Source organism: Gigantopelta aegis, chromosome 7, assembly GCF_016097555.1.
Source record: "Gigantopelta aegis isolate Gae_Host chromosome 7, Gae_host_genome, whole genome shotgun sequence".
Lineage (NCBI taxonomy): Eukaryota > Metazoa > Mollusca > Gastropoda > Neomphalida > Peltospiridae > Gigantopelta > Gigantopelta aegis.
This window is the reverse complement of record NC_054705.1, coordinates 27612502-27636551: the sequence shown is the minus strand read 5'-3', so window position 1 is coordinate 27636551 and position 24050 is coordinate 27612502. Positions and strand designations below refer to the sequence as shown.

Genomic DNA, 24050 nt, shown 5'->3' with positions numbered 1-24050 from the left:
AACATGTTTAAACAGCAGTTCTCTTTTTATCATTGTTCTAAAAATTGTAAAAACGTATCCATTAATTTCCAAGATTTTCGCTACGTAATTTTACCATTGTACCCTCTGGCAGAAACTAGTACTGTAACGATAAACTGGTATACCGGTATACCGCGATAATTGATCAGCTCAATACGAACCGTGGTAGTTTTGCATATCATGATTTTTACACACTATTTTTTCTTGTATTTTATTTAACTTGAAATAGGCAAATAAACAAACAAAACCCCCATCATTTTATTAATTGGTGATGACAGGAAATACAACAATCACGTCAAGCGTAGTCGGTTTACTTGTTGGCATACGAAGTGATAGGTCGGTTATACTTGGTTCTAACTTCTAAACAAAACGTGTTAAAAGTCCAATAAAAATAACCAGTTAACGATAATTACAAATAAATGTTTTGTTACTTACACATTATTATTCATTGTTCATTTACGTTGGAATATGGCTACGGCTATCATCTTCAAAGAAATAAAGCAACAAGTGAGAATTGTATTTCGCTGTGTTTCCCTGAACACATAATACTTTGGCCGATAGTTCAAAACATCTCGGCCAATAACCTCTGGTTCGGTCGATCTGACAAAACATTGAGACTCAATACGTACATTTCCATGTCAAGCGAGCAGCAATGGAAAAGCCCAATAGTAAGGATTTCCAAATGTGATAATTTATAAATAGTTTGACACTGCCAAGATGAACATCATGCTACTAATAAATGTTGTGGTTTATATAATCATTTAGGTCTATGATGGGATCAATATTACAAATATTTTTATTATATACTTAGTTTCTGCCTTCTGCTTTCATTATAAAAAACAACCCATAAATATTAAATTTAAATAATATCAACTATATTGCAATACATATTGCAATATGGTTTCTTATATCGCAATGCGGTTTTTCAACAATTACTAACAAGTTTAACACACAAACACATATCTCTTATATTGCAATGCGGTTTTTCGACAATTACTAACAAGTTTAACACACAAACACACATATCGACTCCTATAGCATAGTATCTTCTTATATTGCAATGCGGTTTTTCGACAAGTACTAACAAGTTTAACACACAAACACATATCGACTCCTATAGCATAGTATCTTCTTATATCGCAATATATCACAATGCGGTTTTTCGATAATTACTAACAAGTTTAACACACAAACACACATATCAACTCCTATAGTATCTTCTTATATCGCAATTTATTACCCCAGTGGTCACTCATAACAGAGAAAATATTTTCCATATTTTCTCAGTGAGAAATATTCTGCATTGGTCTAACGAACAATACTATTGGACAATTTGACGCTTACAAACCAATGACTTTGTCGGTACTAAATATGACGTCATCACGATTTGACAAACACAAAATGACGTCATGTAGTTTAAAAAGTTTGCTTTTATGGGTCTCTGTTTTTGGTGTTAAATTAATAACAAAATGTCATTTTAATGCAATTCATTATAGATTTGGAAGCAGAATAAAGAGAACTTGTGTTTTTTAAAATTATCTATGAATGTGATTAAATTACAACGTTATAGTAATTCTCAGAACAGTGCGTAAAGTGGTTTACATCGTTCCTATACAGGTTGGTCTTTGTGCATGTGCGTCGAAAATAAAGGCTTTTAGAAAAAAAATAGCTGAGGTAATAAATAGAATAACAAACTCGGTACCAGTTATTATCAAATTTATGTCCCTCGTGAAATAATTTTCATTTGTCACTCGCTAAAGCTCGTGACAACTGAAAATTATTTCACTCGGGACATAAATTTGATAATAACTGGTAACTCGTTTATTATCCTCTATATATCGCAATGTGGTTTTTTGACAATTACTAACAAGTTTAACACACAAACACACATACTGACTCCTATAGCATAGTAACTTCTTATATCGCAACGCGGTTTTTCGACAATTACTAACAAGTTTAACACACAAACACATATCGACTCCTATAGCATAGTAACTTCTTATATCGCAACGCGGTTTTTCGACAATTTTAACACACAAACACATATCGACAATTACTAACTTCTTAAGTTTAACACACACAAACACATATCGACTCCTTTAGCATAGTAACTTCTTATATCGCAACGCGGTTTTTCGACAATTACTAACAAGTTTAACACACAAACACACATACTGACTCCTATAGCATAGTAACTTCTTATATCGCAACGCGGTTTTTCGACAATTACTAACAAGTTTAACACACAAACACATATCGACTCCTTTAGCATTGTAACTTCTTATATCGCAACGCGGTTTTTCGACAATTACTAACAAGTTTAACACACAAACACATATCGACTCCTTTAGCATAGTAACTTCTTATATCGCAACGCGGTTTTTCGACAATTACTAACAAGTTTAACACACAAACACATATCGACTCCTTTAGCATAGTAACTTCTTATATCGCAACGCGGTTTTTCGACAATTACTAACAAGTTTAACACACAAACACATATCGACTCCTTTAGCATTGTAACTTCTTATATCGCAACGCGGTTTTTCGACAATTACTAACAAGTTTAACAAAACACATAACGACACCTTTAGCATTGTAACTTCATATCGACTCCTTTAGCATTGTAACTTCTTATATCGCAACGCGGTTTTTCGACAATTACTAACAAGTTTAACACACAAACACATATCGACTCCTTTAGCATTGTAACTTCTTATATCGCAACGCGGTTTTTCGACAATTACTAACAAGTTTAACACACAAACACATATCGACTCCTTTAGCATTGTAACTTATTTCTGGTGCTCTTTTTCTTGGGAGGTATGGATGCTTTAACATGTATGTTTTATATAAAAAAAAATACATTTATTATAGCAATCACTAGTAACATAATAAAATATTTTCATATGGGCTTTGATGTTTTATCATAATAAACTCTATAAACAATTAATTTGTTTGTCAATGATCACTGGAAAATTTTCAAGAATTATTTTGGTGTTATGTATAATGTGCATCCCCCATTTTAACCTATACTTGAAGGCGATATGTAAGAGGCTGTTGCCTTCTCTGTTCAGGCGAGCAGGATTCAAATTGGGTGTGTTTTTTTTTTTATCTGGGTCTTCCTTAAAAAGGGCCAGAAACATTTTAAACAGCACAATGTTTCCTATAATAAAATGAACAAATATACAGGAAAATATATTAAGGTAGTAGAATAGAGTAAATCACTCACACTATCTGCAGCCTTCTCAGTATCACCTTCAGGTACGTCACCTTCTGTTGAACTTATCTTCTCTGCTGTTAATGGAGATGGTGGAGGAATATTTTCAGGTTTTTTTACTTTCGATCCCAGCTGTTTTGCACCGTCTGGCTTGAAGATTGAAAATGAAGACTCTGGCAGTTCACAGATTAACTCTCGTATATGCTCTCTGCATCCTTGGACCGACTCAACGCTGACAGCCGACACGCGGATATCCATCTCATTCATGGAGGACTCGACTGACTCAATTCCACGCTTTGGGATTTTAACCTGATGGTCGCAAGACGAAGACAAATCAGTTCCATTCGTTGCAGGCTTATCCTTGTGTCTTCCACCAGTGGTTGATTTGGCCTTGGGCCGTGTTGCAGCAGGGATGGTTATACGCAAAAACTGGGCTCTGCGATCATTCCTGTCCGTGAGGTACTGAATGGGCATCTTTCCCTCACTGTTGGTAACATCAGCTGGGACCTGAAAAAAACAAAAACAAATAAAACACAAATTAAACTGGGTTGTTATTAACCTTTAGACTACTGGATTAATTTAAAAAAACAAAAACATGTTGAGTGGGTGCAAGTTTATCATTTTTACTCACATATATTCACTTAAATGTTTTATAAATACATAAAATAAAGTTCATATTTGAATCGGTAAGTATTATTTTCATGAATTTTCCCACTTTTTATGACATTTTATATCAGTTAATGTTTTTAAAATTACGCAAAAAAATTTCAAAAAAGTTGCGTTTACTTCCCGGCATTTGTGGCCAGCTGTCCAGTATTTATGTCTATTATCCCAGAATGAAAAAACCCAACAACCAACAATTCATATCCCAATATTTGGTGATTTTTGTTGTTGGTAAAACGATCAAATTTATTATCAAATTAGCTGTCACAATCAGCTATAGATCCCTGAAAATGACCGCGATATGTCGTCATTGTTGTCAAGCGAAAATACTTGCCAAAAACCATTTTCTGAACTCAAAATTCTAAGGTATTAACCATTGAAAAACCAAAATCTAAAAACACAGGAAGCCGAGTTGTCTTCCATTTCCTGTTAATAAATCAATTCCGGTGAGTGTCGTGTGCAAAATGGTGGAAAATACGAATTGGGGAATGCACCGTATACCATGTACAGTGTGTCAACTGGCGAGACGTCGGACGAGATATCTCGCCTGCAGTTGTCAGAAGGTTAATGAATATGTATGGCCGATGCGGGCACGGCACAAGACTACTTCATCTTTCCTGCATCGCCTATAGGACTGCCACTCTGCCAGCACTGGCTTGACAGAATGAAACTTGTTTGCGTGATGATTAACAATAATGTCTTCTTACCTGCTGAGCACAGAGAATCTCCACTGCTTTCAGAGAATACTTGTTGAACTTGCACTTGGAGGCGATATGTAACAGGCTGTTGCCATCTCTGTCCAGCCGAGCGGGATTCAAAAATTTGTATTTGCCTGGGTCTTCATTGAAAAGATCCAGAAACTTTTCAAAGAGCACAAAGTTTCCTGTAATAAAATGAACAAATATAGAAAAATTCCAAGTCAAGTTAACAGAGATTTAATTCATCATCAATACCACTAGGTGGGCAACAGTTCATTTAATTTATTTTTTAACAAAGTAAAGAAAGAAAATTTTACATGCACTGCATACAATTATAATATTTCATTATTAAATTAAATCAAATGAATATACTTCTTTAAAGCGCCTTAGTTATACTGTGTCTGTTGACCTGAAATGTCAATTAGGCTAAATAATCTGACAAAATGTATCAATTGTTTACTAATATTTTGGATTCAGCTTAAATCCTACAAAGAGGGCAGCTTGTAGTAACAAATAATGAAATGAATGAATGTTTAACAATATCCCAGCACAGAAAAGACATAAGCTGTTGGGTGTCAAAGAATGGTAAATACATGACTAAACCATTAACATAGATTAAATTAACCTGACTACTGCAGGCGAAACAAAGCGGCAATTTTAACATCAGTTCCGTAGAACTGTTTGACATCAATTTCCATGAATGAAATCAGTGATGAGCAAGAAAACGTTGAAAGTAAGTACCGTATTTGACCGGAAATAAGCCCAGGGGGCCAAGACAACTCATTGTGAGCTTAGCATGGGGTGGGCTTATTCCCAGACAAGGGGCCAGTTTTGTAGAATTTTTTTTAAATAATAATTAAAATAAATAACAATACTTAAATGAACTAGGAAGAAAACAAAAAACTTTCAATAGCACATCTATTAATTAGTGTTCCATTTGTTATTAATAAATAATAATTGTTTATTAATTAAATTGTGGGTTTTTTTACTAGTATCTAATTATCAGAAACACACCTTCTATGTTACAATTACTTACCAGTGCTGTTTAGTTACATCCAAAATTTAATGCTGAGAAGACTTAAAACAACAGCAATTAACAACAAACTCAATAGCGTATACACACGTTTCTGACACAGACAGCCAGCTTACACTACAAAGAATTATCAATGTAAGGTCATTGTTCTTAGCCAATCAGAATAAGGTATTTGCTTAATTAGCATTAACTGCGGACCCAGTGTGGTGGTAAAAATAGACATTGGTTTTTAGTTCAAACTTGGGCTTGGATACTTCAGAGAAATACTGCAGGCATGAAATTGAAAACAATGTTACACACTGTTATTGTTAGCCTGCTAAATCTCACTGGTGGTAAAATATTGTGTTACATTTGTTTTTAATTATCTGCAGGAGGTATGACCTTTTAAATGAACTTTGAGCAAACTTGCAATTTCGTGTTATTTATAAGGTGACGAAGTTGGGGGTGGGCTTATTTACGAATGAGGGCCTAATTTCTTAAATGCTATCAAAACGGAGGGGGGCTTATCCAAAGACATGGGCTTATTTCCGGTCAAATACGGTACACAATTCCAGTTTTCTACTTATAAATAATAATTTAATGTTTCCTGTTGAATACAGTAGTGTAATTAGTGGCAGATGATCACACTGATAATGTGGAATATCCTGCATGTTCAGTCTCATTCGCTCAGCGTATAAAAAAAATAGCTCTAAGTTTTAAACATGCTTTATTTATGGAGGAATGGAGATAAACATACTTTGATTTAATTTTGAAGTAGGTGATTATGGATTGAACACTGATAAATGTTACATTTACAACCTCACATGTTCAGTTGTAAATGTCATTTATTGGTGTTCAATCCACGATCACCTACTTCAAAAATTAAATCAGAGTATATTATCTCATAATTCACTCATTCATATTTCCTGCCGTTTTGCAAATGACACTGACCGAAAATAATAACAGAACAACAATGATCGAGACTAATATTGAAAAAGTGGTTTTCGGCAAGTATTTTCACTTGACAACAATGGTGGTACGTCATAATAATTTTCAGGAGTTGATAACTGATTGTGACAGCTAATTTGATAATGAATTTGACCGTTTTACCAACAACGAAAAAATATTGGGACATGAATTTTAAAAAGCATTCAAGTCAGAAAAATTCAGTTATTGGGAACAATAGACATAAAAGTGGACATCTGGCCATAAATGCACATTAGTAAACACAATTTTATCATCTGTTACCTAATTTTAATCAACATTAATTAACTAATCTAAAATATTCGAAAAATTTGAAAAACCCAGAAAAATAATACTTACCGATTCAAATATTAAAATTACTTTATTTATCAAATTTTAAGTGAAAATATGTGAGTAGAAGTTATAAATAATCCCCTTAATGTGTTTTTTGTCAAAAATTAATTCAGTAATGTGAAGATTAAAACACAGTATAAAAGTCTGTGAAGACAGATCTAAACGTCTGCATTCTATTGAAAAATCAGCTTGCATACTGATGTGCAAGGTTTTAACTATTACAGCCATGACAAACCTTTGTCTTTTTCCAGAGCCACCGACAGAGCTGCATGCATGGGCGTATCTCCCGGGGTGAGGCGAAACAAGGCCGGGCTGACACCGTGATCAATGAGCCACTCTACCACCTTGAGCTCCATGCGCGAGATGGCTGCCTTCATGACCCCCTCGTCTGCAGACAGCACTGCGCCGTGCGTCAAGATGAGGTCAAGAATCTGTAACCGCAGAGACTCGGACCCTCGGAGTGATGAACTCTCCACAAGATGCATCAGGGAAATATTGGTGGCAAAAGTTGCCAGTTTGACTTGACCATGTTTTAAATCATATTTCTGTACGGCTGCCACTATCTGTCTCCACTTGTCTTTTTTAGCAAATTTCTCCAGGATGGACTTGTACTGGGCCACAGAAAGTTTCATCATTTCATCAGGGATATCTGTAAAACGAGATGTGTTTGGAATAAATTACAAAAAAGTGATTAAAACTAAAGATTTACTTCTCACACCAAAACAAGTGTCTCTTCCTAAAGTAGCTTACCTTACGTATTGGACAGTGTAAGATACTTTCAGCTTTTTACAGTTATCTTAAACATTATTTAAAATTTAGCATTCTGAGAAATCCAACATGTTTGTGGTTGACCTGGTATTTGTAGTAGTTAAAATTTAATATTATATAGGTAATACATTCAGGGTTTCTGCCAGAGGGTACAAAGATTAAAATTTCATACCCTAAAATCTTGGAAATTAATGGATACATTTTTAGCAAGATTATACACGTACACATGTAGCAAGAGAACGGCTGTTTCGAATTTATAACAGTACACAAAAAAACATGGTCCAATTTAAAAAGATTTTAAACCTGTAACCACCTAGTAGGGGCATTTATGATCTGTTTTGTTTTTATTACATACACTCAAATCATATTCTGGAATAAAGACTGTACATGTACGTTTCCAGTAATTAGAATGTCGTATTAATACATTGTCTTGCTTAGAATATCAATTTTATATATCCAGCTATGTTGAAATGATCAAGAAGCAAATAAAAGACAAAGAATCTCGGCTTGCATACAACACTTGACAAACCTGGTGTAAGCATTATGCCCAGCTCGTCCACAATAAGGTCAGCACTTTGGCTGGCCAATCGTTGATGCTTTTCTCCTTTGTGATTTGTCATGATCACTTCAACTAGTTTTCTAATCCCAATTTGGTACTCCCCATGTGGGAAGAGTCCTTTCGCATCTGACAGCAGCTTCTCACAAACGTTACATGGGTCGTGAGTGAGTTTCAGTCTATCTCGATTCGTCTTCGGTGCACGTTGATTAGGCTCATTTTGCATTGTTTGAGGCCCTTTAGAAAATTGTGGCTTAGAAAAATCTGAAACAAGCAGACAACAATAAACATGTTTTAATCCAATATATGTTCTTCATGTACATACATGTACACTATAACTACATGTACATTCAGCTGAGTGATGGCACCGACATTAAGAAATCTCATCTGGTCCTGTCATCATAAAGTCACATTGCTTAAGTCCTGACATACATTTTGTACCTCCAGCTAATAGTTTAAAGACATGATGACATCTGGAGACAAATTTATGAAAAATTAAACTTTGTTTTGCTTAACATTAGAGTACATCGGCAGCTGAATGTCAAACATTTGATAATTCTAACATTAGAGGACATCGGCAGCTGAATGTCAAACATTTGATAATTCTAACATTAGAGTACATCGGCAGCTGAATGTCAAACATTTGACAATTCTAACATTAGAGTACATCGGCAGCTGAATGTCAAACATTTGACAATTCTAACATTAGAGTACATCGGCAGCTGAATGTCAAACGTTTGATAATTCTAACATTAGAGGACATCGGCAGCTGAATGTCAAACATTTGATAATTCTAACATTAGAGTACATCGGCAGCTGAATGTCAAACATTTGATAATTCTAACATTAGAGTACATCGGCAGCTGAATGTCAAACATTTGATAATTCTAACATTAGAGTACATCGGCAGCTGAATGTCAAACATTTGATAATTCTAACATTAGATTTAGAGCACATCGGCAGCTGAATGTCAAACATTTGATAATTCTAACATTAGAGCACATCGGCAGCTGAATGTCAAACATTTGATAATTCTAACTTTAGAGCACATCGGCAGCCGAATGTCAAACATTTGACAATTCTAACATTAGAGGACATCGGCAGCTGAATGTCAAATATTTGATAATTCTAACATTAGAGGACATCGGCAGCTGAATGTCAAACATTTGATAATTCTAACATTAGAGCACATCGGCAGCTGAATGTCAAACATTTGATAATTCTAACATTAGAGGACATCGGCAGCTGAATGTCAAACATTTGATAATTCTAACATTAGAGCACATCGGCAGCTGAATGTCAAACATTTGATAATTCTAACATTAGATTTAGAGCACATCGGCAGCTGAATGTCAAACATTTGATAATTCTAACATTAGAGCACATCGGCAGCTGAATGTCAAACATTTGATAATTCTAACTTTAGAGCACATCGGCAGCTGAATGTCAAACATTTGACAATTCTAACATTAGAGGACATCGGCAGCTGAATGTCAAACATTTGATAATTCTAACATTAGAGCACATCGGCAGCTGAATGTCAAACGTTTGATAATTCTAACATTAGAGCACATCGGCAGCTGAATGTCAAACGTTTGATAATTCTAACATTAGAGCACATCGGCAGCTGAATGTCAAACGTTTGATAATTCTAACATTAGAGGACATCGGCAGCTGAATGTCAAACATTTGATAATTCTAACATTAGAGCACATCGGCAGCTGAATGTCAAACATTTGATAATTCTAACATTAGAGCACATCGGCAGCTGAATGTCAAACATTTGATAATTCTAACATTAGATTTAGAGCACATCGGCAGCTGAATGTCAAACATTTGATAATTCTAACATTAGAGCACATCGGCAGCTGAATGTCAAACATTTGATAATTCTAACTTTAGAGCACATCGGCAGCTGAATGTCAAACGTTTGACAATTCTAACATTAGAGGACATCGGCAGCTGAATGTCAAACGTTTGACAATTCTAACATTAGAGGACTTCGGCAGCTGAATGTCAAACGTTTGATAATTCTAACATTAGAGCACATCGGCAGCTGAATGTCAAACGTTTGATAATTCTAACATTAGAGCACATCGGCAGCTGAATGTCAAACGTTTGATAATTCTAACATTAGAGGACATCGGCAGCTGAATGTCAAACATTTGATAATTCTAACATTAGAGCACATCGGCAGCTGAATGTCAAACATTTGATAATTCTAACATTAGAGCACATCGGCAGCTGAATGTCAAACATTTGATAATTCTAACATTAGATTTAGAGCACATCGGCAGCTGAATGTCAAACATTTGATAATTCTAACATTAGAGCACATCGGCAGCTGAATGTCAAACATTTGATAATTCTAACTTTAGAGCACATCGGCAGCTGAATGTCAAACGTTTGACAATTCTAACATTAGAGCACATCGGCAGCTGAATGTCAAACGTTTGACAATTCTAACATTAGAGGACTTCGGCAGCTGAATGTCAAACATTTGACAATTCTAACATTAGAGGACATCGGCAGCTGAATGTCAAACATTTGACAATTCTAACATTAGAGGACATCGGCAGCTGAATGTCAAACGTTTGATAATTCTAACATTAGAGTACATCGGCAGCTGAATGTCAAACATTTGATAATTCTCACATTAGAGTACATCGGAGGTGGGGATGGACGTAGCCCAGTGGTAAAGCGTTCACTTGATGCGTGGTCAGTTTGAGATTGATCCCCATCGGTGGGCTCATTGGGCTATTTCTCATTTCAGCCAGTGCACCACGACTGGTATTTCAAAGGCTGTGGTATGTGCTGTCCTGTCTGTGGGATGGTGCATATAAAAAGTCCCTTGAAAAATGTAGCAGGTTTAGTCTCTAAGAATATATGTCAAAATTACCAAATGTTTGACATCCAATAGCCGATGATTAATAAATCAATGTGCTCTAGTGACGTTGTTAAACAAAAACAAACAAATTTCTTCAGAGGAAACCAGCTACATTTTTTAAATAGTAGTAAGTAAGGGCTCTTTTATCTACACTTTCCCATAGCCAGAACAGCACATACTATGGTCCTTGATATGCAAGTGATGCGGAAATGGCTGGGAAGGGGAAAAACATTCTGAATGCCAGCATGTACCATGAATTATTAAATATACATAACTGGTTAGGACAGTTACATGTGATCAATGGATAAATATGTTTTGTAAATGTGGATCTTAATGAATAGCTATGTTCCTTTATCCAAATTAAACCTTGGCATAATATTCAACAATCAGGGGACAATATTTCTAAATCTGAGGTAACCGGAAGTCGGTTCACGTGGTTTTTACCTAGGTAACCAACTGATCGGTTACGTAAATTATATTTGCGTAACCTGTTGGTTACCTGATCTGTTACCTCAAAGATACGTTGAAATAATATTTTGAATACATCATTTTTACTAATTTAGCTCAACATAAAGTTAAAACAAAATACAAAAGAAAATTTATTCTAGAACCTCTAGCAGCTTGCTAAAGTTAACACTATTGTAAAAGGACTAAATATCAGCCCCAGTACTGAAACAAAATAGATATATTTAGAGGGGAAATGCCTATTCCCTAGTTCCTCTGAAGAATAACACACAAAAAGAAAACAAATGAAGGCTACCATTTGTCACTGATAATATGTAAAATTTTGTATACAGCAGATTAAAAAGCACACAAAAAACCAAAAAACCCCAAACAACAAATGTCCATTTTCTCTTAACTACATGTATAAAACAGGCTACTCATTGGTGCATGATGAGATTAATAAAAATACATCTTATAATAACATAAAAAGACCACAATTTGACACCGATATTTTGAGGTGGTGATGCTACTTCTATACTAGTGACGTTCCAGATGTTTGTTATTTAAAGCTCATTATAAAATGCAATATTAGTATTTTTCAACTTTTGTGACACTTTTGAATTCGTGTTTACGTTAAAACCGATTTCATCATTTGTAAAATTATAGGCAATCCAATATTATGTCTACATATATTCCTTAAGAGATAAAATAGCACCAGATAATTTAGCCCCCTCCCCCAGTGGTCCGTGTACATTTCTTTAAATTTTTGGTTTGACTCTATAATGAGCATGTTGCAATATACCGCTGTCTACTGGTTTGCTGCGCATGAAGTATCTAAATATCAGTCTAAAACATTTATCGCAATACTAGTCAAACTTTAGGGTCTCGAAATTACAATACTCAACTGTATAATAAACTTCCTGTAATCATGAAGTTTGTAAGTTTTAATTTCTGAACGTCTACAGGTCATGAAGTAACAGATTTGCAGTTCGCATAAATTTAATTTTGCATAACCAACACATGAACAGAACGGCGGTTTGCATGAAATATTGTGCTCCAACAATGACTGCATAACCACATAATTTCCAACTCTAAAATATAATTACAATTTGGGGTTGTATTCTTTGACCTTTTAAGTGAAATTAGGGGAGAAAAAGTTCTCAAACTGTACCCCATTAAGGTAGGTTTTGTTAAAAATGGATCCAGCAATCTAAAGGTTAACAACAGTACACTTTTATTCTCTTGATTACGTGTCTTTCTTAATAAATGTTATTTACATGTAGATGGTGAATGGCAATTTAGTTTGTGTACAGTTCCTTCTAACTCATTATACACTGGAGGCAATTTTGTAAAAATATTTTGACTTACTATTTTCAGCAGACACCAATAGTTTTTTCAGTCTCTGTTCGTTCGATGCCACGCAGTGAAGCGGTTTCATGTTGTATTTGTTGACAATTAGCGGACTCGCTCCACAAGCAAGTAACAGCGACAGAGCTACCTCCTTATATTCAATAGGGCATGGTATAATGATGGTAAAATGAAGAACGGTATTGCCGTCAGTGTCCTGAATATTCTGTTCATTGTGGGAAACAGCTCTGTTGTCCAACAACCACTTAAAAACAGTTTCCATACCTACAAAAAAATAATTAACAACTTTTAGAGTATCAGGATTCATTGTGAATTAAACTTATGACAGTTCCACAGCAACTGAAGTCTTTTTAATAACAAAATGGGAATAAAGTGAAGAAAACATAGGGTGTTTTCTCTCTTATGAATACTTCACCTGTCCTCAAACTAGTGCATATTCCCCGTAGGATAGTAGTCTGGTTCATACATCCCAACAGCAAATGGGATGGCCTAAGATTCTTCTACTGCATACTCCTTCCTGTTCCAGTAACGTGACTGTAACTTCCTTCTTTTTCCTTCACTCTTGTGGTTTGGATGTTCAAACCAGACTATTATCCTTAGGGGAATATGCATTTGTTTTGAGGACAGGTGAAGTTAAAAGAAATGGAAACGATCACATCAATTGCTTGATATATGATGTAAGATTACTTGCACAGTTGCATGGTTGACATGAGCTATAATCTGTGCCATTTCCTCTAGTAGGTCAACCACTACGGGAAGTCGCACAGATTACTTGCATGTGTATGTTTTCTCTTCAACTAATACAGTGTGTACATTGTTCTTTAAATAAGACACCATGTGTACATTTCTCTTTAAATAAGACACCATGTGTACATTTCTCTTTAAATAAGACACCATGTGTACATTTCTCTTTAAATAAGACACCTTGTGTGCATTTCTCTTTAAATAAGAGACGATGTGTACATTTCTCTTTAAATAAGACAACTTGTGTGCATTTCTCTTTAAATAAGACACCTTGTGTGCATTTCTCTTTAAATAAGACACCTTGTGCACATTTCTCTTTAAATAAGACACCATGTGTACATTTCTCTTCAACTAATACACATTTTATATACAGGCAATTTATAGTTGTTCAAGATCATTTGTAATTATCAAAATAAATGTGACAAGGTGCAACAAGTTCTCTGTGAAGCAGTCAGTTATCACATTTACTGGCTATACTACCAAGTGCAAGTCCAGATAGGAAGAGAGGATGATCTAAATCCAGAAAACTGGGGATGGCTGTTACCAAGAGAAACGACTGATCAAAAAGCAAATCTCATCACAAGTTCTAGGTGTCAGATTGTTTCTGTACAAGGCCAACTGCAGAGGCATGTTTGCAAATATTCTTGTTTGTGTAATGATTTCAAAGGCGTCAGTTGCCAAAACATTTTAGTTGATGCCAGAGAATTAGATGATTTGGACTGGTTGTCACATTATAATGATTCACTAATTGAATACATACAGCACATATTGTCATTTCAGGAGAATGGAAATTGGTTGCATTATTTTGGAAAACTTTCTTTCAATACAATACACCTGACAATGATATTTTATTATAATCAATATGTCTACCATTTTGTAATATTATATCTGTTAAGATTAAGTATTGTTAGGATAACACGGTGTAAATCTATGAGTACACCATCATATCTGCTGGAAACTACAGTTTTTTCTTGAATATGAGCCAGTTTGAGGCATTGTGATGTCACATTTGCGTTATGACATTATATGTATATTTTTTTTAATAAGATATTTCATTGATATGTTTCTATCTACTGTGGTATAAAAAATACATTAATGGCATCTAAAATCAACAGTTTGGAAGATATACAGACTCAAAGTTGGCGTGGGCTGCTGTACTGGATTTATACTAATAAGCACCTTTCACAGGATCTGATTTTGGCACATTTTAAAAGTATTATAAAATGTTCAGTGGAGTCATCTTAACGATAAAAAACAATACAAAAAAAAACTGTTGCCATTTGTTATAAGTTAAAGTTTGTTTTGTTTTAACAACACCACTAGAGCACATTGGATGTTAAACATTTGGTAATTCTGAATCGTAGTCATCAGAGAAAACCTGCTGCATGTTTTCTAATGCAGCAAGGGATCTTTTATATGCACTTACCACAGACAGGATAGCACATACCACTGTCTTTGACCAGTCGTGGTGCACTGGTTGCAATTTGTTCTAGGTTCAGTCATGTTAATCACAAGAAAACTACATATTGATATTCCTAAGCTATATCTTAATGGAATTCCTCTTGATAATGTAACCTCCCACAAACATCTACGGCTTACTTTAAACTCCAATGGTAGATGGACAGATCATATTAATGACATATATACTAAAGCTTGTAAACGACTTAACATTCTACGTACGTTAAAATATAAATTAAATAGAAATTCCATAACTAAATTGTATGTTGCATTTATAAGACCAATCTTAGAATATGGTAATATAATTTGGGATAATTGTACAGCTGAAGAATCCAATACAATTGAGTCAGTGCAACTTGAAGCTGTCCGTATCATTACAGGACTTGGGAAAGGAAAATCTCCAGACAAACTATATTATGAACTTGGTTGGGAACCTTTATATAAACGTCGCAAAAATAGTAAATTAATTCTAATGCATAAAATACTTGAAGGCGAAACACCTTAATATCTACTGGATGAAATCTTGCCATATCTTAATCCCACTAATCGTTTTACACTCAGAAATCAACGTCCATTCACTCCACCAACATGCCATACTAATTCATATAAAAACAGCTTTATTTCTAATACTTTGGAGTTATGGAATGATCTTGACAGTTTAACTCAAAATGAACCATGTCTGCGTATTTATAAAAAATTAATAAAAAAGGGAAATCCCAATCCTTCATCTACTCTCTATCTTTATGGAAATCGTAAATGTAACATTATCCATTGTCAGCTTCGTAACTATTCTAGCAACTTAAACTATTATTTATTTTTAAGCTATCTTTCTGATAGCCCAAGCTGTGCATGTGGAGATAACTGTGAAAATAATTTTCATTATTTTTATGTCTGCCCTCTGTTCATCAGACAAAGATATGATTTATTTGCATCGTTACGGAATTACCTTGATATCTTAGACATTGATCTACTACTATCCGGGTCAATAAACCTACCAATTGAAGAAAACAATTAAATTTTTAACGCAGTACATAAATATATAGCTGAAAGTAAGATATTCGAGTTGAACTAACTTATTATTCTGATTTTACTGCCCCATATAAGGTTAGCTCCAACAATAAGATCATTAATATCATATTTTTTCCGACTATCTCATTTCTATTCTATCTACTCTCTACCTTTTATTACTATATATGAACAAATATTAATTATGTTAAATATTTTATGCCATTGGACATTGTTATTATGTTTTATATATATGATTATGAATATTGTCTGATATCCATCTTGTTCAGGAGAGCACTTATATATAGGCTCTGCCTGTTGTGCAATCCTTTTGGTTCTTTTTTTATCAATAAAATATCTCAAAACAAATATGTTTTCTCTTCCACTAATTACCTGTTAAAAAGTATGTGAAGACTCCTGCATGCAGGTATGTATCTCCAGTCTTGAACGTCAAAGTCCTGTGATCAGAACCACCCCGCAGTAACAACACAAGGAATTCCAGTGACCAAATGTTCATAGACATTTCATCTTTGTTGCAAAACGGTCTCAGATCCACAGACATTTTTAACTGTTTGTGTTTAAACTGGCGAAATGCCAAAAAGGCATGTTCCCAAATACACTTCTGACGAATAAAATAATAGGCAGTCTTCACCCACATAGAACTATTCACTTGCTTTAGTCCAGGAATTTGGGAGCCTGGTTTCGCTAAAAGTAAAATAAGAAATCCATGTAATACAGCACTAGTGAGAAAACGTTAAAATATAATCGTCACATCTACATTCACTACTAAGTCAATTTGGTGAGGACATCATTCATTATGTGCATCACATGTCATCGATTTAAAGACATATGGTGAGGACATCATTCATTATGTGTATCACACGTCATCGATTTATTGCACATCCATTGGTGAGGACATCATCATTCATTATTTGTATCACACGTCATCGATTTATTGCACATCCATTGGTGAGGACATCATCATTCATTATTTGTATCACACGTCATCGATTTATTTATTGCACATCCATTGGTGAGGACATCATCATTCATTATGTGTATCACACATCATCGATTTATTGCACATCCATTGGTGAGGACATCATCATTCATTATGTGTATCACATGTCATCGATTTATTGCACATCCATTGGTGAGGACATCATTCATTATGTGTATCACATGTCATCGATTTATTGCACATCCATTGGTGAGGACATCATTCATTACGTGTATCACACGTCATCGATTTATTGCACATCCATTGGTGAGGACATCATTCATTATGTGTATCACACATCATCGATTTATTGCACATCCATTGGTGAGGACATCATCATTCATTATGTGTATCACATGTCATCGATTTATTGCACATCCATTGGTGAGGACATCATTCATTACGTGTATCACACGTCATCGATTTATTGCACATCCATTGGTGAGGACATCATTCATTATGTGTATCACACATCATCGATTTATTGCACATCCATTGGTGAGGACATCATCATTCATTATGTGTATCACATGTCATCGATTTATTGCACATCCATTGGTGAGGACATCATCATTCATTATGTGTATCACATGTCATCGATTTATTGCACATCCATTGGTGAGGACATCATTCATTATGTGTATCACACGTCATCGATTTATTGCACATCCATTGGTGAGGACATCATTCATTATGTGTATCACATGTCATCGATTTATTGCACATCCATTGGTGAGGACATCATCATTCATTATGTGTATCACATGTCATCGATTTATTGCACATCCATTGGTGAGGACATCATTCATTATGTGTATCACATGTCATCGATTTATTGCACATCCATTGGTGAGGACATCATTCATTATGTGTATCACATGTCATCGATTTATTGCACATCCATTGGTGAGGACATCATCATTCATTATGTGTATCACACGTCATCGATTTATTGCACATCCATTGGTGAGAACATCATTCATTATGTGTATCACATGTCATCGATTTATTGCACATCCATTGGTGAGGACATCATCATTCATTATGTGTATCACATGTCATCGATTTATTGCACATCCTTTGGTGAGGACATCATCATTCATTATGTGTATCACATGTCATCGATTTATTGCACATCCATTGGTGAGGACATCATTCATTATGTGTATCACATGTCATCGATTTATTGCACATCCATTGGTGAGGACATCATTCATTATGTGTATCACATGTCATCGATTTATTGCACATCCATTGGTGAGGACATCATCATTCATTATGTGTATCACACGTCATCGATTTATTGCACATCCATTGGTGAGGACATCATTCATTATGTGTATCACATGTCATCGATTTATTGCACATCCATTGGTGAGGACATCATCATTCATTATGTGTATCACATGTCATCGATTTATTGCACATCCTTTGGTGAGGACATCATCATTCATTATGTGTATCACATGTCATCGATTTATTGCACATCCATTGGTGAGGACATCATTCATTATGTGTATCACGTCATCGATTTATTGCACATCCATTGGTGAGGACATCATTCATTATGTGTATCACATGTCGATTTATTGCACATCCATTGGTGAGGACATCATCATTCATTATGTGTATCACACGTCATCGATTTATTGCACATCCATTGGTGAGGACATCATTCATTATGTGTATCACATGTCATCGATTTATTGCACATCCATTGGTGAGGACATCATCATTCATTATGTGTATCACACGTCATCGATTTATTGCACATCCATTGGTGAGGACATCATTCATTATGTGTATCACACGTCATCGATTTATTGCACATCCATTGGTGAGGACATCATCATTCATTATGTGTATCACATGTCATCGATTTATTGCACATCCATTGGTGAGGACATCATCATTCATTATGTGTATCACACGTCATCGATTTATTGCACATCCATTGGTGAGGACATCATTCATTATGTGTATCACACGTCATCGATTTATTGCACATCCATTGGTGAGGACATCATTCATTACGTGTATCACATGTCATCGATTTATTGCACATCCATTGGTGAGGACATCATTCATTATGTGTATCACGTCATCGATTTATTGCACATCCATTGGTGAGGACATCATCATTCATTATGTGTATCACACGTCATCGATTTATTGCACATCCATTGGTGAGGACATCATTCATTATGTGTATCACGTCATCGATTTATTGCACATCCATTGGTGAGGACATCATTCATTATGTGTATCACATGTCATCGATTTAAAGACTTATGCCTGGCTGCTTTTAGGTGATGACCTCGTAAATGGTACCATAGAAGGGTTTTAATTGGGAAGATTTTAAAATTTCATTTAAACCTGTTATTTGAGGACAGGTATAAAATAAAATACCAGATTCAATTTTGTGTCCATTAGATAGCATTTATCTTACAACTCTTTGTTTAAAAATGTTATCAATCTTGGTTTGCTCATTAGATATGTTTTGAAAAAACTCATAAAATAACAGCTACTCATGTAGTATTCTCTAGAAACATACAGCATATAATTCTTAATGACATTAACATTGTTTATTGTTTAACGACAGCACAAGAGCATTGATTAATGAATATCAAACATGTGATCATTCTGACTCATAGTCTTCAGACAAAACCCACTACATTTTTTCATTTGCAGTTAGTGTTTAAAATGAATTTTCCCAGAGACCTAATAGCACATAGGTAAACATGTTTACTCAGCCTCAGTGAAGGCTGCAGAAAGTTACTACTTGTGTTAGTAAGGAGAGATGTAAACATGTTTACTCAACCTCAATGAAGTCTGTAGAAAGTTACTACTTGTGTTAGTAAAGAGAGATGTAAACATGTTTACTCAACCTCGGTCAAGCCTGTAGAATGTTACAACTTGTGTAAGTAAGGAGATATGTAAACATGTTTACTCAACCTCGGTCAAGCCCGTAGAAAGTTACTTGTTAGTAAGGAGATATGTAAACATGTTTACCAACCATGGTCAAGCCTGTAGAAAGTTACTACTTGTGTTAGTAAGGAGAGATGTGAACAGGTTTACTCAACCACGGTCAAGCCCATAGAAAGTTACTACTTGTGTTAGTAAGGAGAGATGTAAATATGTTTGCTCAACCACGGTCAAACCTGTAGAAAGTTACTACTTGTGTTAGTAAGGAGAGATGTAAACATGCTTACTCAACCTCGGTCAAGCCTGTAGAAAGTTACTTGTGTTAGTAAGGAGATATGTAAACATGTTTACCAACCATGGTCAAGCCTGTAGAAAGTTACTACTTGTGTTAGTAAGGAGAGATGTGAACAGGTTTACTCAACCACGGTCAAGCCCATAGAAAGTTACTACTTGTGTTAGTAAGGAGAGATGTAAACATGTTTGCTCAACCACGGTCAAGCCTGTAGAAAGTTACTTGTGTTAGTAAGGAGAGATGTAAACATGCTTACTCAACCTCGGTCAAGCCTGTAGAAAGTTACTACTTGTGTTAGTAAGGAGAGATGTAAACATGTTTACTCAACCTCGGTCAAGCCTGTAGAAAGTTACTACTTGTGTTAGTAAGGAGAGATGTAAACATGTTTACTCAACCTCGGTCAAGCCTGTAAAATGTTACTACTTATGTTAGTAAGGAACGATGTAAACATACCTTTGCCTTCGACTTGGTGGAAAAGAACAATAACCTCGGAAAGAATCTCTATCTGAACAACGTCATCAGCATTGCTTGGCAGACAGTTGTAAGCATTCACAAATGCAATCATTGCCTTCTTGTCTTTTTTAAGGGCAATGAATAACCGTCCAACTCGGGTATGGGCCTATTAACAAATACAACAATTAGCATTAAAATAGTTTTTTTTAATATACAGTAGAATCTCATTGGATCGAACTCGGAAGGGTCGAATACACTGCAATACTCACACCATAAACGAAGTCCCGAGTTACACTTACTGTATGTAAACCGAATGGTTAGGTCGAACTACCAGATGGGTCGAACACTTTCTCAAGCACTAGGATTCAACTGACAGTGTATTAATAATAAAAAAAGAGCAAAATGCAAGTAGTTTCCTGTGACTATACAAATAAAATGGAGTTAATAAAAGTACACATGGCTGGTTAAGTGATGCTTAATGGTTTGATGCTACTGTTCCCATTAAACAGGTGTACACCTAAAGTCTATACCTTGCTCTTCTTATTACTGTGGTGATTTCAAATTAAAACTGAAAGAATTTTAACAAAAACATGTTTAGTTTCATTTTGTCAACCAGTACAACAAAAATTAACTCCTTTTATTCGACGAAATGAATCTTGATGAAAATGAACCCAGCATGTTACATCCGATGGCGGGTTTCAATGCAGCAAGTGAAATTTTTTAAACTACGGCCATTTGGTCTCTACCATACAGTCATTTCAAGTTAAAGTTTGTTTTGTTTAACGACACCACTAGAGCATACTGATTTATTAATCATCAGCTATTGGATGTCAAACATTTGGTGATTCTTAAAGAGAAAACACGCTACATTTTTCCATTAGTAACAGTGAATCTTTTATATGCACCATCCCCCCCCCCCAAAATAGCACATACCATGGCCTTTGATGGTCATGATGCACTGGCTGTAACAAGAAATAGTTCAATGGGCCTACCAATGGAGATTGATCCTAGATCAACCACACATCAGGCCTACGTCCCATACCCATTTCAACAAGAGAAAACATGCTGTCAACACACAGGCTCCTCCTACTGAACAGCTGTAAGGGATGTTTCTTCTTAGTTTTCTAACAGACAGGACAGCACAGCATACAGTATACCAGATGTGTGGTTTTGCCCACCGAGGGGGGAATCCATCCTCAGTCTTCACCACTTAACTACATCCCTCTCGTTATTTAAAGCAGCGGTTACCAGACACCTTACCTTATGCCAATCTGCATCATGACTTTAGCATCTTCAAGAGATATGTCTGGCCGAGTTTCAGGTAGCACGTTCTTTAAAACTCCAGTTACCAGACACCTTACCGTATGCCAATCTGGATCATATCCCACACTGACTTTAGCATCTTCAAGATTCATGTCTAGCCGAGTTTCAGGTAGCATGTTCTTTAACCTTCCGACTACTGCAGGCGAGATATCTCACCCGACGTCACGCCAGTCGACATACTGTATACAGTGCATTCCTCAATTCATATTTCCTGCCTTTTTGCATGTGACTCTTACAGAAAACCATTTATTAACAGGAAACTCATTTTCCTGTGTCTTTAGATTTTAAATTTTCTGTGGAAAATACACTGGAATTTTGAGTTGAAAAAGTGGTTTTCGGCAAGTATTTTCGCTTGACAACAATGGCGGCATGTTGCGGTAATTTTCAGGGATCGATAGCTGATTGTCGGCGACAGATATTTTGATAATTTTACCAACAACGAAAATCACCAAATACTGGGATATGAATCAGTTCATTTTTAAAAAAATATTCTGGTCAGAAAGCCAGTTATAGGGAATAATGGACATAAATACTGGACAGCTGGCCACAAATGCCCGTAAGTAAATGCAACTTTTAAATTTTTTGCCTAATTTTAATAAACATTAACTGATCTAAAATGTCATAAAATATCAACTTTATTTTATGTATTTATAAAACATTCAAGTGAATATATGCGAGTCAAAATGATAAACTTGTACCCACTCAACGTGTTTTGTGTCAAAAATTAATCCAGTAGTGTAAAGGTTAAAACACCAGTTACCAGACACCTTACCTTATACCAATCTGGATCATATCCCACACTGGTTTTAGCATCTTCAAGAGCCATGTCTGGCCGACCGAGTCTCAGGTGGCACTCGGCTCGATTTCCAAACAGCACAGACAGGTCATGCCGAATCTCCTTCGTGTGGGCCAAATCACTGAGGTGTTCTATAGCTTGAGTGTAGTGATGGATAGCAGCTATATAGTTCTGCTTCTTGTACTCTTTGTTGCCTTCTTCCTTCAAGGATTTTGCATTTGCATTGTAATTTGGCTCTGGGGGTTTCACTAAAATGGAAGACGAAAACAATGTTTAGGCAACAAGAGTACCGGCAAGGTACATGTATGTGATATGACCATCAGAAGTATTAAAAGCTGTGGTATGTGCTATCCCGTTTATAGGATGGTGCATAAAAAAGATCCCTTGCTACTAATGGAAAAATGTAGCAGTTGTCCTCTCTAAGACTATGTCAATAGCCGATGATTAATAAATCAATGTGCTCTAGTGGTGTTGTTAAACAAAACTTTTAACATTACAGGACTCAAACTTAACAGTGGCACCAGTGGCAATTGCAGACGCTGCGATATTAACTACCATACCATACAGGGCAGGAGCTTTATTAACACAAGTTCACTAAAATAAAAATTATTGCCCTCGGTTGAGGATAATTTTAGCTTTTAAAGTTATGTTTATTTGTTGCATTATGTTACTATTTAAAATTGCTGTAGGCAGGCTGGAACCTGCTGTAAATTAGCATTCTGGATATGGCAAATTAAAATGAGTAACAAATTCCAAGTTTGAGCCCTGCATTAACTATTGGATTATAATTATGTGAAATTTGTGCAATAGGATAGATTAACAGTTTGTTATGGACCAACTACTGATGATACTATCATATTGCACCCAGTGGAGAAGGTGCTGTCTGATTAATGAAGCTATTGGTCTTTATTAGAAAGGGAAATGTTTTGTAGCATGGGTACAATGATGACACATTTATACTGACAGAGAAACAGTTTGTGTATGTAATGTGTGAAAATTAAACATCTTGGCTTCTTCAAAGGCTGAACAAGACTTCCCTATGATGTTCAGAATCTAGATAAATTATGTGATTTATCCCGGATAGAAGGATAATTATCTAGAAC

At 35.4% G+C, this 24050-nt stretch overlaps 1 protein-coding gene across 1 annotated transcript in view; it reads right to left on the bottom strand.

Annotated features, from left to right (window-relative positions):
* LOC121376925 (TPR and ankyrin repeat-containing protein 1-like) overlaps positions 1-24050 on the bottom strand; it is a 92390-nt gene that overhangs the window by 46788 nt on the left and 21552 nt on the right. Inside the window, exons 9-16 of the mRNA XM_041504729.1 lie at positions 22924-23195; positions 20829-20994; positions 16552-16863; positions 12952-13215; positions 8226-8516; positions 7164-7577; positions 4609-4784; positions 3251-3745 (exon numbers count right to left, since the gene is read on the bottom strand). Coding sequence (XP_041360663.1) covers positions 3251-3745; positions 4609-4784; positions 7164-7577; positions 8226-8516; positions 12952-13215; positions 16552-16863; positions 20829-20994; positions 22924-23195 — 2390 coding nt within the window. The remainder of the gene's footprint in view (positions 1-3250; positions 3746-4608; positions 4785-7163; positions 7578-8225; positions 8517-12951; positions 13216-16551; positions 16864-20828; positions 20995-22923; positions 23196-24050) is intronic.